Source organism: Vombatus ursinus, unplaced genomic scaffold, assembly GCF_900497805.2.
Source record: "Vombatus ursinus unplaced genomic scaffold, bare-nosed wombat genome assembly UNPS02003765.1, whole genome shotgun sequence".
Taxonomy (NCBI): Eukaryota; Metazoa; Chordata; class Mammalia; order Diprotodontia; family Vombatidae; genus Vombatus; species Vombatus ursinus.
The window spans coordinates 1-17,900 of NW_020943543.1; the positions used below are offsets into that span (position 1 = coordinate 1).

Sequence of the window (17,900 nt, forward strand, 5' to 3'; positions counted from 1 at the left end):
TCTGTAGGAGGGAACCTAATTTCACAGGGCATCATTAAAAAACAGCACCCCTGTTACATGCTACTATAGAGGTGAAAATAGGTTACAGTGGGATTGTTAAGCTTTTTCGCAGGAAAACTTTCATCCTCAACAAGTTTCCTAGGGAGAAATGGGGGAGTATCTCCAGAGTCCAAGGACCTGGGATCAAATCTCATATCTGATGCTTACCAACTGTGTGACCTAGAGCAAATCTCCACACCTCCCTTGACCTCATTTTCCTCACTTGTAAAATGAAAGGGGTTAGAGAGCCTCTGAAGTCTCTTCCAACTCTGAATTTATGATGCTGCGTTCCTATGATCTTCTATTTGTTAGCTGCCATCAAAGGAAGGGAAAAGAGCAGGTTAAGTTGTTACCTAAGAAAACACGTTAGTTAGTCTGCAAGCATTTATTAAGTACTTATGAGGTGCCAAGCACTGTACTGAGCACTGGAGAAACAAATAAAAACAAAAACTATTCCTGCCCTGAAATAACTTGTATTCTAATAGAGGATACATTAGTTTTATGTAACTAGACACATGCAACATTATACATTATACTGGTATATACAACATTCTATAATTAGGTATATATAAATATATATGCATGTATATATACACATATACGCATATATATGTATATATGCAGATGGTTGTTGTTTGTCCTTCGTTCTTGAAGATCATGACATCAGGAAGATGATGCCATGACTTGAAAGTGAATTGGATTTAAGTGACAGAGGGCTGTGCAAGGTCACCAACCTCACTTTCTCCTCCAGAGTCATCTGGGTCCAGTGGCAAGATGTAGATCAGGATGATATATATATATATATACACACACACAAATGTATGTACGTATACATGTTTTTTTGACAGAGATTGAAAGTAGATGAAGGTGATCTCAAACAGAGAAACTGGAAAAGACCTCCTGCAGAAGGTAGAATTTGAGTTGAGTCTTGAAAAAAGCCAGGGAAACTAAAAGACAAAAGTGAGGGGACAACATATACTACAAATGGGGGACAAACATACAGAGATACAGAGACAGGAGATGAAGTCCCATGTTCTAGGCATAACAAGTAGGCCAGAGAACTTGGATCATAGAGTACATGGGAGAGAGTAAAGGGTAAGAAGGCTGGAAAGTTAGAAGTGGCAAGGTTATAAAGAACTTAAATGAGAAACAGAAGTTTAATTCTGGAGGCTATAGGGAGCCATGAGAGATCATTGAACAGAAGTGGGGGGAGGGAATGATATGCTCAGATTCACCCTTTAGAAAATTCACGTTCTCTTCTGAGATGGATTGGAATGGGGAGATGCTTGAGGCAGGTTAGAAAACTATTGCAATAGTTCATGTGAGAGATAAGTGAGACTGTGAACTAAAGTGGTAGCCATGTGCAGAGAGAGAGAAGAGAATATACAGGAGAGATACTACGAAGGTAAAGAGGACAATATACAAATTGTATGTGTGAGGTGAATGAAGATGATACCAAGCTTGCTGACCTGGATGACTGCAAAGTTGACCTTAAAATAACAGGGAAGATCATAACAGGAGAGAGTTGGAGGAGGGATAGAGATATAATGACTTCTATTTAAGAAATATGGCTTTTGAGATGTCTGTGGGACAAACAAAATGTCCAAAAGACCATTGGTGATGCATGATCACTTTATGGAAGGGAAGAAATTCATTCTCCGCTAGTTACTTCTGTCCAGCAGCAATATACAAAGCCATTTCAGAGAATGAGTTAGAAGTAAAAACCTATTCCTGTCATGTATATTGAGGTGTCATTCCCATAGATGCAAGTAAGGTAAACAAGAGACTTCTGTCCTGGAATTTACCCACAACATCAAGATTCATATCTTTATTAGTCAGAAATCTACCCTAGGAACTTCAACTGTCATCCAACAAGCAGTCAGAGCAAATATGCTCAACTTTGCCGCTTTACATGGTTGTTATTCTACAGTTGCCAATATAAGATGAGTAATCCAATTTATTGGAACAATCACTTATTAAAATCATTTTCCTCAAACAGGCTTTTATTATGATTTATTAGTGCTACTCCTCATTACTCCCCAACCCTCTAAAGTGCACACATCCATGACCATGCATGACATAGTATATCCTCTTTCTACCCTCTACCTAATCCCACAGATTCTATTTGCCAAATACAGTTACCTTTCTCTATGTTCCTATACGGATGAGCATAGAGACACTTTCATGATAGATGAGAGCCTTGCATTGAAGACATAGGTTTGCCTTTCTAGTGTTGCTTTAATACCCTTGCCTGTTTAGTTATGGGGGAAACGGAGCAGATCTGGGAACATAACTACACCACTGGCCCAACCTTATCAACCAACCAATGAGGACAAGCAGACTCAGTGACCAATGCTGGCCAGGGAGACCCAGCTACACATTCACCTGGAAGCACAGGCCAGGTGACTAAGTCCCTGCCCAGAGACCTCTGCCAACCCCAGACTCGCTACCATACCACCCACCACTACCCAACTAGCCTGAGTCAGGAGGAACAATTGGGAATAACTATGGCCCTTAACCTCTTATCCTTGCCCAGCAGCAATAACCCTTCATGACTATAACCATTGTAATTCATGTGCCTCCCACCATAACATCTTCCCAGCAAACTATTGCTAGAAAACTCTTAATACTTATTACTCTCCCTCTCTCTGCATTACTCAATCACCAGTTACATAGGAGAAAATTCCAATCCCCACTTCCATCTTCATGTCCATCCTCCTCATCCCTACTTCACCCATGTCTCTCTCCAACTCTTCCCACACCTCCATTGTGCCCTTTGGAATTCCCATTCAATAATGAACAAACTTGTCCATTCTTGATCTTTTCCTCTCATACTCTTTCTACGTATTTTTGCCTGGCTGTTCCCCCAAAGAACACTACACTCCTGACCTTCCTCTGTAGCTCTGGTTCTACCTTCATTCCCCCACCACCACCACCACCACCACCACACACACTAGTACTAGAAGGAACATTGGTAATAGAGCTTATTCTGCCACTTTTAGAACGTTCAGAATTTTTTGACTCTCCCTTTGCTGCCATCATTGAACAATCTCTACTCCTTTGAAGTTCACTGTATTAAATTTTCTACCATATTCAAATCATGATGGATGTTATGTACCAGACTCCAGGTGATTCTTGCTTCTTTCTCATGGAGTTCAGTACCTGATTCATTGTCTTCTTCTTGTCCTCAACTCCTACCCTTATACTAGAGGATTTCATCATCCATGATGGAGTTCTCTCATACTTTCTAACCTCAAAATTCCTTAATCTCCTTTAAATCCCATAATTTATTCCTTCACTCCACCTCAGTAATACACAGAAATGGATGGTCATACCCTCTTTTGCACCATATACCCTATACCTTACCCCTCCCATATCTATTGCTTTTCCTTATCACAACCTTCAATCTCTCCTCCGCTTCAGTCATTTCTCAGGCCAGTATCCCTGCTCTGACTTTACTTTCCTCTCTTCTCAATCTTGATCCTATAGTTAACAATTCAACTCCACACTGTCCTCTACTCTTGAATCCTTTGCCCCTTTGTGCTAGACCCATTCATTCATTGCCAAACCCAGGCCTCTATTACTTCTACCATCTGCCTTCTATACTCCTTTTCATTTGGAGTTAGGAGATGGGAAATACAAATCAGACAGGCAGCTCTAGGTTGTGCTTTCACCAGAGCCTTCATCAAGGTTTACTTCCTTAATTCTGGTTTCTGTTATGTATAGCTCTGAAGCAATGTAAGCCATGACCTCAGACCCACATACACATGTCCTATGATGATGGCCCAAGAGACAATAATAGATTATACCTCTATTTTGCCCTAATTTTTCCAACATAACATTATAAATAAGAGGCAGCTAGTTGGCTCAGTAGATAGAGCCCTGGGCCTAGTCAGGAAGTCCTGAGTTCAAATGCAGCCTCAGACACTTACTAGCTGTGTAACCCTGGGCAAGTCATTTAACCTTGTTTGCCTCAGTTCCTCATCTATAAAATGAGCTAGAGAAGGAAACGGCAAACCACTCCAGTATCTTTGCCAAAAAAAAAAAAAACTCCAAGTGGGGTCACAAAAAGTTGGACACAACTGAATGACTGATTCATCATCAAAGTGGATAGAGCCCCAAACATGTAATAAGGAAGGCCTAAATTCAAATCTAGCTTTAGACACTTGTTCAAATCTGATCTCAGACACTTACTAGCTGTGTGACCCTGGGTAAGTCACTTAACCACTGTCTTCCTCAATTTCCACAACCTATAAAATATGGATACTAATAATACCTACCTCTCAGGGTTTTTGTGGTGATAAAATGAGAAGATAATATTTGTAAAGAGTTTTGCAAACCTTAAAGTTCTATATAAATGCTAGCTATTATTGTTAGTTATAATATCACATAGTAAGTGCTACTCAAATACTAGCTATTGCTATTAATATAGCTAATATATGAATATATGCTGATACTACTAATATGTGACAATATTTTAATATATTAATATTACATTAATATTATAACCAACATTACCACTAAAAATATGTAGCATTAATATATCACTTACTATGTGCCAGGTACTACACACAGGGCTTTACAAATATTATCTCATTCAATCCTCAGAACTACTACTCTGAGAATTAGGTGCTATTAGTATCTTATTTTTACAGATGAAGAAACTGAGGCAGACATATTAAGACTTACCCAGGGTCACACAGGTCTTCCTGACTCCAGACTCAATGCTCTATCCACTGCACCACCTTGCTGCCCTCCTGGCCCTGCTAGACACAAATAAGAACCCTGTAAAACCCACCAGACTTTACTGGTTTGGGATATCCCCTTCCATCCAGGGTCCTTAAAACAAGGTGCACCCAATTCCACCCAGGACTTTAGTAAACCTGAGACATTTGTATCAAGTTCCTTGATTCCCTTTCCTATCACAACTGTTTCTTCAATAAAACTGGCTTGATTTTTTTCTCACTTGTTGCATATTTCCTTTTTCTGGACTTTGGAATCTTGAACCTTCCTAAGCCTGTAACAAGATAGACATTCACAAAAATAAATCATAATGTATAGCCTAAAGAACTTTTAAATAACAACAGAAAGGCAAAAATCTTAAATATCTCTTTTAAAGGCCATCATTTAATTATAATAGTAATCAATAAGGAAAATATGATGAAAAGATGTAGGCCTACAATGGAGACTAAAGAATGGTTTGCTTTAGAACAATTGTTGAATCAAAGACAAAATTGTAACAAATTAATAAATAAGTAAAGATAATTGATAAAAATAACGTGACATGACAAAAATTATGGGATGTAGCTAAAGTGGTAAAAGCAAATGTATTCCTCGAATGCTTATATTAACAAAAGGGGAAAAACATAATGAGTGAGCTGATTATTGTTTTTCTTAATTAATAAGTTAATACACCTAAAGTGAGCCTAATAGAAAAAAACACTATCAAAGTATAAACTAACAGAATTTGAAAGTCAAATACTGAATTAATAAACCAAACAGGAGCATTTTTTTTAGTGTTACTCAAGTATGAATCTGCTTAACACTTCGTAACATTTGGAGTACTGTGAATGGACTCTCCTGTACATAGCACTATAAGCTGTCGAAATAGTTCAAATGCTGCCTTCCCTAAGACTACAGAAAAGTAATGTGGCACTATTTTGATTATCCAGCAAGCGAGCATAATAACTTTATCTTTTCTCGGGTGGTATTGCACTCATCACCAATCAAGTAATATCATCAAAGTCTCCCTGGCCCATACATAGGATAGTCTTCCTCACTAATAAATAGGATAGTTCCAAGCATCCATGGTAAGAAGTTTAAAAGCCATAGTGGCAGCATTTTGAATTTAAAATAGGGGACAATATGACATATTTCTCTAAAGTATTAAAATGAGTAAATGTATGACTGTTCTTGCCCTTCAATCTTTATTGGTGAGAGCTCATCATACCCAAGTGACCCCTGGACCTACCACAATGTACTGCAGCAATCTTCCTGCCGTGCTGCTGATCTCCACAGCCCCTCCTCCCACCCATTACTCTAGCTTCTGCCCTGGGGCCCTGGGTTTCAGATTGGTAAGAATTCACCATATTTAGGTGTCACCAGACCTACTACTAGCAAATGTCCTGTCATACTGGTATACTCACGCCTGCTTTCCTCTGCTTTCCACTTCACTCTGGGAATAGTTATTAACACTATCATTCCTGGAAAGCACATAGCAATCAGTTAGTCAGTAAATACTTATTAAGCACCTTCCATGTGCCAGACACTATGCTAAGCACAAAGGATACAAAAAATGCAAACATTGTTCCAGCTGTCAAAGAGTTCAGAGTCTAATCAGGTAGACAACATGAAAGCAGTTCTATACAAACAGGCTACCTACAGGATAAATTGGACATAATGAACAGAAGGAAGGAGCTGTAATTAAAAGGAAAGGCTTCATATAGAAAGTGAGATTTTAGATGAAACTTGAAGGAAGTCAAGGAAGCAAAGAGTCAGAGATAAGAAGAGAGCACTCTCAGTATGGGGGACAGCTGGCGGAAAATGCCGAAATTCGGGAGATGAAGTGTCTTGTTCAAGGAACAGAAAGGCAAAAACCTGCCAGTGACGAGGCAGGGGTCACTGGATCACAGAGTATGTAAAAGTGCTGGAGGAAGTGGAAAGGAGAAAGGCAACAGCCCTCTTTGGCCTCTTGTTCAGTTGTTTCAGTCATGTTTGACTCTTCATGACTCCATTTGGGGTTTTCTTAGCAAAGATACTGGAGTGGTTTGCCATTTTTTTCTCTAGTTCATTTTAGAGATGAAGAAACTGAGACAAACAGGGCTGTGACTTGCCCAGGGTCACACAGCTAGTAAGAGTCTGAAGCCAGATTTGAACTCAGGAAGATGAGTCTTCCTGCCTCCAACCCAGCACTCTATTTGCTCTCCACACTTTATTCACTTCTCTGTCTCCTCTCTGGGCACTACTTTTCTACATATGTTATCCTCCCCTTTTAGAATAAAAGCTCCTTGAGAGCAAGGACTATCTTGACTTTCAAGTCCATACCTCCAGTACTTAACACAGTGACTGGCATATAACACTTAAGAAAAGCTTTTTCATTCATTCATTCATTCATTCATTCACTCAGCCTGAATAATCTCCCACATTCACAAGTCACAGATACTCAATATATTTTGGCTACATGTTTTGCTGAACAAAGAAAAATTGGTAAGTGTCTCTACAAAGATTCCTCTTCTTCCAACCATCACCTAAACTCCTATTGTATCCCCCAGCAAATTGGCCAAAATGGACAAAGATAGGAATAGTCCACATTGTAGGGGTTGTGGGAAAACAGGTGTATTAATGAACTGTTTATAGAGCTATGAGTTGATCCAACCATTCCAGAAAAAATTCTAATAAGGCTTCTAAAATAGCAACTAATATGTCCATAGCCTTTGATCTAGGGATTCTACTACTAGGTATATACCCTAAGGAAGTTAATGATAAAAAGGAAGGTCCTATATATATCAATATAATTATAACAACATTTTCTGTAATAGCAAAGAAGTGAGAGGGAAATGTAGATGCCCATTGATTGGGGAATGACTAAATAAATTATAGTACATGAAAGTAATAAATAGAATATCTCTATGCCATAAAAAACAACTAATAGAATACAGAAGATGGACTTACAGCTGATTCAAAACGAAATCATAAAAACCAGAAAAACAACATATAAAATGACTACCAAAAAGTAAATGGAAAGAATAATTAAAAGAAAAAAAAATTGATGCTGTGTGATTTTAATTTATGGCCAGTCTTGGCCCCAAAAAAGAGAAAATGTACCTCCCACCCTTCTCTGAAAAGTTTGGGAAAGGGCAGCTAGGTGGCACAGTGGATAGAGCACTGGCGCTGAAGTAAGGAGGACCTGAGTTCAAATCCAGCTCAGACCGAACACTTACCACTTACTAGCTGTGTGACCCTGGGCAAGTCACTTAACCCCAATTGCCTAAAAGAAAAAAAAAAGTTTGGGAACTATGGATGTTGAACATCACATATACTATCAGACTTGGTTAATATGTTGGTTAATTTTATTGGCTTGATTTTTTATTTTTTTTTGTTACAAAGGGTGGCTATGTAGGTAAGGATTAGGGCATGAATATATTTGGACATGGAGGTGACACAAAAACAAAAGTTATTCATCAAAATCTGTTTTAAAAATTGTAGGAATGAGCAGTTTACTAGATCGCAATCATTGTATGAGCCAGTATAATAGTCTGCTGTAGTTAATTTTGTTAAATGAATGCTGTTTTAGGCATGTTTGAAGTCAAGTCTTTCCCCTTCAAGCTACCTCTTCCTCTTTCTGACTTCCTTATCTTTGTCAATAGAGCCGTTATTCTCCCAATCATTCAGACATTTTACCACAGAACCATATTTTATTCTTCTATCTCCCTTATATCAGATGTATTCAATTGCCAGGTATGATGATTCTATTTCCATAGTGCAGTTATATTTATTTCTTCCTGTCAACTCCCATTGCTTCCACTTTAGTTCAGGCCCTCTTTGCCTCTTGTTCAATTTCAATCACCTGCTAGTAATCCTCCCCACTCCCACCTCTAGTCTTTGATTTGCCTAGACCACTATACATGCTACTGCCCCATTAATTTTCCTAATACCTGATCATCTCACTTCTTTACCTGAGAACCTATTACTGTTCTCAGTTGTCTGCAAAAGAAAGTCCAAATTCCTTCGTTGACATACAAAGCCTCCTATGACCTAAAGGATCCCTTATAACTAGAATTGATCTTTTCCTCGTCTCATCTCCTTTCATAGTATTTTGTACTCATCTTAAATACCTATCATTTTTTAATCTGTGGTATAAATGAGTATTTATATATATATGTATACCTGTGTACTTGTGTGATTTTACCTATAAATTGTAAACTCCTGAAGGATAGGGATTGTATATTATTTATGTTAGCATCTCACCTAGTGCATAGCACATAGCATATGGTTGGTACCTTAATGTGTGTTTTTGGAAGGAAGGGAGGGAGGGAGGAAAGAAGGAAGAGAGGGAGGAAGGAAAGAAAGAAGGAAGGAAGGAAGGAAGGAAGGAAGGAAGGAAGGAAGGAAGGAAGGAAGGAAGGAAGGAAGGAAAGAAGGAAGGAAGGAAGGAAGGAAGGAAATAAAGAAGGGAAGAAGGGGAGACTGCATCAATGAATGAAGTAGAGTACCTAAATCTCAGGAAGCAGTAGACTCAGTTCATTCTATGCCAATCAAGGCACATTTGGGTTATTTTGTTTAGGTCTGAGCAGCGTATTTTAAAGAAATTATCAACTAGAAGTTACCCAGAGGAGTTGAAGAAGAATGGTGAGAGGCTTCTAAATTTGAGGAATAGATTGAGTCAAGAATCCTAGTCTCCTTCCTCAAAATACATCCCACCCTGTTGATGTCCTCTTAAAAGTATCTGTGTCTTTTGAATGCCAGAGACTCTTCTGTTGCCCTGAAGTAAATATGCATTGAGAAACGAACAAGATAGAGATGATGTCTTATCAAAGAAGCACGCATCAGGGGTATTTGCTTCCTCTATCTGGGCAATCTATTTCATTCAAGCAAAGTTTTGGCTGCTTTTTTTGGTAGCCGCATCACACTGTTGACTCATTTTGAGCTTTCAGTCCACTAAACCTCCAAAGTCTTTTTTTAATGCTTTGTCACTTAGTATATGGTTTTAGTTTAGTTTGGGCTCACTGAATTTTTAAAAATCCTGATTCTGTCAATTAATGTATTAGTAGCAACTGGGTGGTACAGTAGGTAAAATATTGGACTTGGAGTCAGAAAACCTGAGCTCAAATCCTGTCTAACTGGCTAGCTAGTGACAGAAGCAAATCACTTCACCTCTCTCTGCTTCCATTTTCCTCATCTGTAAAATACAGATAATAACAGCACCAGCCTTCCAGGGCTGTTGTGAGGATCAAACGAAATAACATAGGCAAAGTGCTTTACAAACTTTAAAGTGATATATAAATGCTAGCTATTATTATTAATCACTCAGAGTTTTGTGTTCTACATAAGTGTGTTGATTGTGCTTTCTGTGTCCTCATTGCAGTTGTTAGTAAAATTTTAATTCGATCCACTTTAGGAAAAAGTTATTAAAATGCCTACAATGTGCAAGCCATAGGAGAGGGCTCAGAATATAGATTTCTGGCACTTCATTGAAGATATCCTTTCAGTATTACACAGATCCATTAATCAATACAACTCCCCACTGCAGGGGAGACAAGAACTCATTTGTGACTAAAATCATTTGGAAGCTGCTTGAGCTTCCATCATGAACTTTCTTTTAAAAAATAAGTTATGGGGGCAGCTAGGTGATGCAGTGGATAGAGCACTGGCCTTGGAGTCAGGAGGACCTGAGTTCAAATCTGGCCTCGAACCAAACACTTGACACTTACTAGCTGTGTGACCCTCGGCAAGTCACTTAACCCCAATTGCCTAAAAATAAAAAAAAAGAAAAAAGAAAATAAGTTATGCATCAGAATACTCAATGGAATGGGAAGCATGGTAATAGTAGTAACTCACATTTGTGTAAGATTTATAGCACTCTTTCTCAATATGCATATAGTATTCAACAAGTGAACAAGAACTTATTAATCACCTACTATGTGCCAGGAACTGTGCTAAGCACTGAAAATACAAATACAAGGAGGCAGAAAGATAGTCCCTGCCCTCAAAGAGTTTACATTCTAATGGGGGAGGATAATATATAAAAGGAAGCTAAAAAATGAGAAGCAATGACAAAGGACTGGGGAACAGTAGAGAAAGTCTAGAGATTCAGGAGTGGGTCCCAGAGAAGAATGACTGACTTGGGTACTTCACCTAAAATGGAGGTTCTGAGAGAAACTAGACCAGGGGTGGGGAACCTGCAGCTGCAAGGTCACATGTGGCTCTCTAGGTCCTCAAGTACAGCCATTTGACTAAATCAAAACTTCATAGAAGAACTAGACAACCAGAGGAAGACCACGGAGTGGGGCAAAATTCTAGTAGGAGAAGTCTAGGGGGAAGAGATTGCTGTGGCATTGTTAAAAAAAATCCAAGTCCAGAGAGTCAAGAGTAGAAACCAGAGAACATGCCTTTTGTTACAAAAGAGAAAAGTGATGCTTGGAGAACAGAAATCACATAAGTCATACACCTGGTATTGTAAGAACAGACTTGAAACCAAGTTTCTTATGAGTGCCTCCAAGTTGAGTGTTCTTTTTCACTTTATCTCACAATCTCTCTACAACACAATTTAATGGGTAACCAATATTCCATACCCATAATCTACCACTATTGCAATGAAGAAAAAGAGGCACATTTTCTCAGATCTTCTCTAAGGCCAAGCTTGATCATCATGTGTAGTGTTCAATTTCAGATTTTTCAGTTTTCTTTCCAGTTACATTGTGATCATCCTAGTGTATCTTCTTTCCTGGTTCTACTTCTTTCAATCTGCATAAGTTCATGTAAGACTTTGCATGGTTTCACTCTCATCTTTTCTTATAGTCCAATAATATTTTATTAAATTCATGTAGCATAATTTGTTTAGCCATCCACAAACCAATGGCCATCTACTTTTTTTACCCATTCCTTGCTGCCACACAACATACTGCTCTGACCTTTCCATGCTCACAAAGCTGGTAGGAAATGGTAGAATATTTGCTTGAGCCCAGAACACTAAAATTCTAGACCCTTTGTCTTCCTACTGCAAGGGATTGCTTTTACCTTTGCATACATTACCCTCAAATATAGATTCTTTAAGAAAGAATATCAACAATGACCTTTCACAAGTTAGGTGACTCGAGTTTTGAACAGTCCCAATTGGAACAAGGATTTCTGGCAACTAGGACAAATTCAGTTGAGAAAGATGGAAGTCTAAGGTGCAACAGCTACTGTGTGTGGTTGAGATGGATTAGAGACAAAAGTCATGAGTTGGAGAGGTTGAGAAACTGGGAGGTCAAAGTGTTCATGGGTTGGAATAGAAAAGAGAACTGTGAACCAGCTATCATCCTTAAGAAAAAGAGTGTGATGTGGAAGCTCGCAGATTGATGATGATAGCAACATGGATATAGACAAGGTCAAGTGAAATACAAAGCAAAAGATAAAGCTGCTGAGTGATGTTAGCAAGCAAAAGGATCTGAAAGTGATATTGGGGAACGAGGAGGTTAAGGTGCAAACATTCCAAGATTGCTTGGTCCTGTGTTTCAGGGTGTGTGAGGCGTCCTTAGAAAGAGAACCAAGATATGTGAGGACTTCATATGAAAGCTAGATTCCAGTTATCTCACGATGTCAGGAGCATGAGAGGAATAAATCTCGGATGAAGATTTTGGCCATAGGACATAGAGGTTCATAGATCCAGTTTATGGAACTGGAAAGGACCTGAGAGGTCATTTGGTCTAACTCCCACATTTTACTGCTAGGGAATCTGAGGACAAAGAAGTAGATACTAGTGCATGCTGCTTTTACCATTGACCTTTCTTTTTCCTCCTCCCTCATTCCATGCTCGGTCTCACATGAACCAGGTATCTTGACCCCAGATCAAGCCAATTTGCCAAAGCTGGAGGTTGGGAAAGGAGAGGGACCAGTTAGCAACAATACCCCATGACTTCAGGTAAGGGAGAAGACTAGTCATGACATTAAATTCACCAGGGAGAGGAAGGGTTATTGACCCTACCCCAAACCCCTCAAAGTCAGCATCTTAACTAGGACAAAGCCCAGGGACCCCATGCTAGGACTTTGGTCCTAAAGTCAGTGAACATTACATAATACTTCCACTATGTAAGGATTACATAGACAAATGGTTTCTTGTTCTGTAAGTTAGACTTCAATTAGAGTAGAGTAGTAACTTCCCTCTAATTGGGTCTGTGGGACATTGTCCCTGAAGCATCAGAAACTTTCAAGGTTTCCCCATTTCACTTTCTATAAACTTTAAATTGCTTCAGGGATTAGAACTTTCCCTCAAAGCAAAGAAGGATTTAAATTACCTTTGATTTCAATAACTGATCCTTTAGAGAATGGAACTGGAATTTGGAAAGGACAGAAATGTTATAGAGAACTGAACTTTTGTTTCCTGGAAATTGGCTCAGTTCTAATACAGATCTATATTGGTGGATGGCTCTGTTATGTGCTGGTACATCCTGCCATACTAGTACTTATTTCATTCACTTACAGAGAACGAAGACAGAAAATTCATAAAACTGAGTACGCTAAAATCTCAAATGGCTTCCCTTATTGCCACATTTTCACCTTTCTAGATGAATATTCTATCAGTGAATCTTGAAGGAAATACCAAAAATATTTACCACATTATACCGATAACTGCTCTATATGCTGGCAAAGACCGTTTCCTGACACAATGTTAGAGCCACTGGAAGTGAAAAAAGAAATCTGCTTCTGATCAAGAAGGAAGCTATTTCTTAGAGGAAAAAGAGGTAAATGGAGCTCCCTGTGATACTGAATCTTCCATATTTGAAAATAGAGCTTTCTGAGCTTATGCACTCAAAGGGAGATCACACATAGCTGGAGTTATGTAACCCAGATTATCTCAGATGTCAAGTCTCCTTCTAGTACAATGTTTAAGGGGGAACATTAACTCTTTCTGGTCACTATAGTTACCTGGTTAGTATGAAAAAAAGATTTTGCTGAAGAAGTAAGGCAACCACAGTTCTCTGGAATGATATGGCTCCTTTTCTCCATAGATATTAGTGAGGCGTTGGGTTATAAGCCTTTGGAAGACAGGGCAATTTAGCTTTCATATATACAAAATGCAGTGATAAAAACAGATGTTGTTTGTAAAGATTCTTACGGGAGCAGATTTTAACTTAAGATACAAACTAAAGCCATTGGTCATAATTACTTCTATTTATGGATTGTAAAGTGTGTGTACAACAATTATCTCATCTGAGTCTCAAAATGAGTCAATTATTTTATAATTTTTGTTTTACATATAATTACATGTGAACCTGAGGTTTAGAGAAGCATTTAATCCAGGTCACACTGATAGTACTTGGCAGAGTCCGGATTCTTGATTGAAGTCTCTGACTCCAAATCCATTCCGGTTTCCACTAACTATCCTGCAGGGGACGGCATGCCACTTAACATTCTGTTTTACTGACTGAGGGATCGTTTCTGTGATTCCTTAAATAACAGGAACCTCAGGGGTAAAGTGACCTCTTGTTAGTAGACATGTCCTGTCCGATTATCAATATTTAGAAGACACTATCATCTGAATGTAAAAAATAGTCAACCACAGTTGTTTTGGATGTTTGCTCTTTTATATATTTTATTATCATAGAAAAAAATTAGAGCTTTTGAGATCGAATTCAACTTTCTACTTCGTAGAGGAAGAAAATAAGGCCCAGAGAAACTGGCTTGATTTGCCCAAGGCTACATGGCTAATAAGTAGATGAACCAGGACTTGGATCCAGGTGCTCTTTGAATCTAATCTGGGTTCTCTCTATTGGAACCTCCATCTATCCTGATTTGTCTAGTCAAGTTGTCACCAAAATTATGATCAAATTGAAATTGAAAATGTAAATGTGACGTTTTAACTCAGCAATGGTATGGGAGCCTTAAACTAGTTCTAACCACAACTCTTTTTTTTAAATTAACAGAAATCTGTTTTCTCTTCTTCTTACCCCCTAACTCATTGAAAAAGAAAAGCAAAGGGGCAGCTAGGTGGTGCAGTGAAGAGAGCACCGGCCCTGGAGTCAGGAGGACCTACGTTCAAATCTGACCTCAGACACTTGATACTTACTAGCTGTGTGACCCTGGGCAAGTCACTTAAGCCCAACTGCCTATCAACAAACAAAAAAACTAAAAGAAAAAATTCTTTCTAACAAAAATACTTAATCAAGCAAAACAAATTCCTCCAATGACTGTATACAAAAATATATGTGTCTCATTCTTCACCCAAAATCCACGTAAAAAATGGCATGTTTCATCACTAGTCCTCTAGGGTAATGAATGGTCATTGTATTAATCATAGCTCTTACAACTATAAAAATAATTCATTTTTATATTGTTGATGGTATTATTCTCCTGGTTCTGCTTATTTCATTGTTTTTAGTTTATAAAAGTCCTTGGAATTTTTCATTGCTATAATATTGATATTATAGTATAAATTGTTCTTCTGGTTCTGCTGACTTCACTTTGTATCAGTTTATATAGCTTTCCATATCTCTTTGCAATAATTATTTCTTCATTTCTTACAGCATTAGTGTGCCATGATATCCTTAAACCGCAACTTATTTAGTTATTCCTCACTTGATGGGTATCCCCTTAATTTTCAGTTTTATTGACCCTACAAAAAAAGAGGCTGCTATAAATATTTTTGTACATAACACACCTTTCAATATTTCTTTTATTTGGGGGCAGGAGGGTGTATAGGCCCAGCAGTTATATAGCTGAATCAAAGAGCATGCATTGTTCAGTAATTTTTCTGAATAATTTCAAATTGCTTTCCAGAATAGTTGTACCTATTCAGTTCTACCAACAATGCATTCAGTGTGTCTGTTTTCCCACATCCCCACCAATATTTATCATTTTCCTTTTTTATTATCTTTGCCATTCTGATGGGTGGAAGGTAAAAAATCTCAGGAATGCTTTCATTTTAATTTCACTAATCGTTAGTGATTTGGAGCATTTTTTTCTGATGGCTGTAGCCTAGGTTTCTCCCTTGGGAACTGTTTGTTCATATACTTAGACAATGTGTCTATTAGGGAATGGTTCTTATTCTTATAAATTTGAATTCATTCTTCATATATCTTGGAAATGAGACATTTATAAGAGAAACTTACTGTAAAGATTTTTCCCAGGTAATTATTTCTCTTTCGATCTTAGGTTTATTAGATTTGTTTGCGAAAAAAATTATTAAATTTTTTGTAATCAAAATTGTGTATTTTGTCTCCTGTGGTCCTCTTTATTCCTTTTTTGGTCATGATCTTTTCTCCTCATAGATCTCATAAGTGATGTTTTCTACTTTTCTCTAATTTCTTTATGATGTGACTTCTTATATTTAGGTCATATACCCATTTGGAGCTTATCTTTGTATAAGATGTGATCTAAATCTAATTTCTTTCTTGCTACTGTCCAGTTTTCCCAGATGTTTTTGCCAAATAATGAATTAGGCTCTTTGCATTTATCAACACTAGGACAAGGGTGGGGAGCCTGCAGCCTCAAGGCCACATGTGGCCCTCTAGGTCCTCAAGTGTGACCCATTGACTAAATCCAAACTTCACAGAACAAATCCCCTTAATAAAAAGACTTGTTCTGTAAAACTTGGACTCAGTCAAAAACCCAAGGACCTATAAGGTCACATTTGGCCTCAAAGCCACAGGTTCCCCACCCCTGCACTAAGGTATTAGATATATTTTCTTCTGTTTGATAAATAGCTAATCTGTTCCATTGATCAATCTCTCATTTTTTTAACCAGTAGCAAATTGTTTTAATAATTACTGCTATAATATAGTTTGAGATCTGGCACTGGTAGTCACCCTTTAATACTATTTCTTTTCATTATTTTCTTGAAATTCCTAAACGTTTCCCCTTCCATAAGAATTTTGGGGTTTTTTTTCCATTTCTCTCGTTTGATTGATAGTTTGATTGATATGGCATTGAATAAGGATTTTTTTTTTCATTTTTAAGTATAATTCCAAATTGCCTTCTAGAATGATTGGTCAAATTCTCCCTTCCACTATTTGCACCCTCAAGCAATGAATACTCCCATCTTTCATCACATTTGACAATTTATTGAATGTAAAGTGAAACCTCCAAGCTGTTCTGGCTTGCATTTCTCTTATAATTAGTGATTTGAGGAAATCTTCTATATTGAGTAGTTCGCAATTATTCTTTTGATAAGTATATATGCATGTCTTTTGACAATCCACTATAGAATGGCTCTTGATCTTATACATTGTAATAAATTCCCATATTTACACACACAGGATTATAGTTTACTTGACATATCTTTAGAGAGACATACTTACTAACACCTATAGAATAAAATAATCTATTTTCTGTTTGCCTCAGAATCCCTGCAACTGAAAGAGATCTTCAAAAATGAATGAGACCGATCAAACCACTGTGAAAGAATTCATCCTGCTGGGCCTTTCTGGCCACCCAAAGCTGGAGACCATTTTGTTTGTACTGATCCTGTGGATGTACCTGGTAATCTTGCTGGGAAACGGAGTCCTCATCACAGTAACCATCTATGACTCCCACCTACACACACCCATGTACTTTTTTCTCAGTAATCTCTCTTTCCTGGATATTTGCTACACAACCTCCTCTGTACCCCTAATTCTAGACAGCTTCCTCACTCCAAGGAAAACTATTTCCTTCTCCAGTTGTGCAATACAGATGTTTCTGTCTTTTGCTATGGGAGCAACTGAGTGTATGCTCCTTAGCATGATGGCATTTGACCGTTACGTGGCCATCTGCAACCCCCTGAGATACCCTGTCATCATGAATAAGACTACATATGTGTCAATGGCTGCTTTGTCTTGGACAACAGGGGCTATTGACTCTGTAGTACAAACATCCCTTGCAGTCCAGTTGCCATTTTGTGGTGCTAATGTCATTGACCATTTTGTCTGTGAGATTCTGGCTGTCCTGAAATTGGCCTGTGGAGATATTACCATTAATGTGCTTAGTATGATGGGATCAAATCTCATTTTTCTAATCATTCCTTTGATATCAATTTCCATCTCTTATATTTTCATCCTTGCCACCATTCTAAGGATCCCTTCAGGAGAGGGGAGACGTAAAACCTTTTCTACCTGCTCAGCCCATCTGACTGTGGTAGTTATTTTCTACGGAACAATCTTCTTCATGTATGCAAAACCCAAAGC

At 38.1% G+C, this 17,900-nt stretch overlaps 1 protein-coding gene across 1 annotated transcript; it reads left to right on the forward strand.

The window, feature by feature from the left end:
• Window positions 1-17,109: 17,109 nt before the first annotated feature.
• Window positions 17,110-17,895, forward strand: LOC114052672 (olfactory receptor 13C8-like; the record flags this gene model as incomplete). The annotated part of the gene is made up of 1 exon (XM_027875390.1): window positions 17,110-17,895. A coding segment is annotated over exon 1 (786 nt), but the record flags the coding sequence as incomplete, so codon positions are not given.
• Window positions 17,896-17,900: the final 5 nt, after the last annotated feature.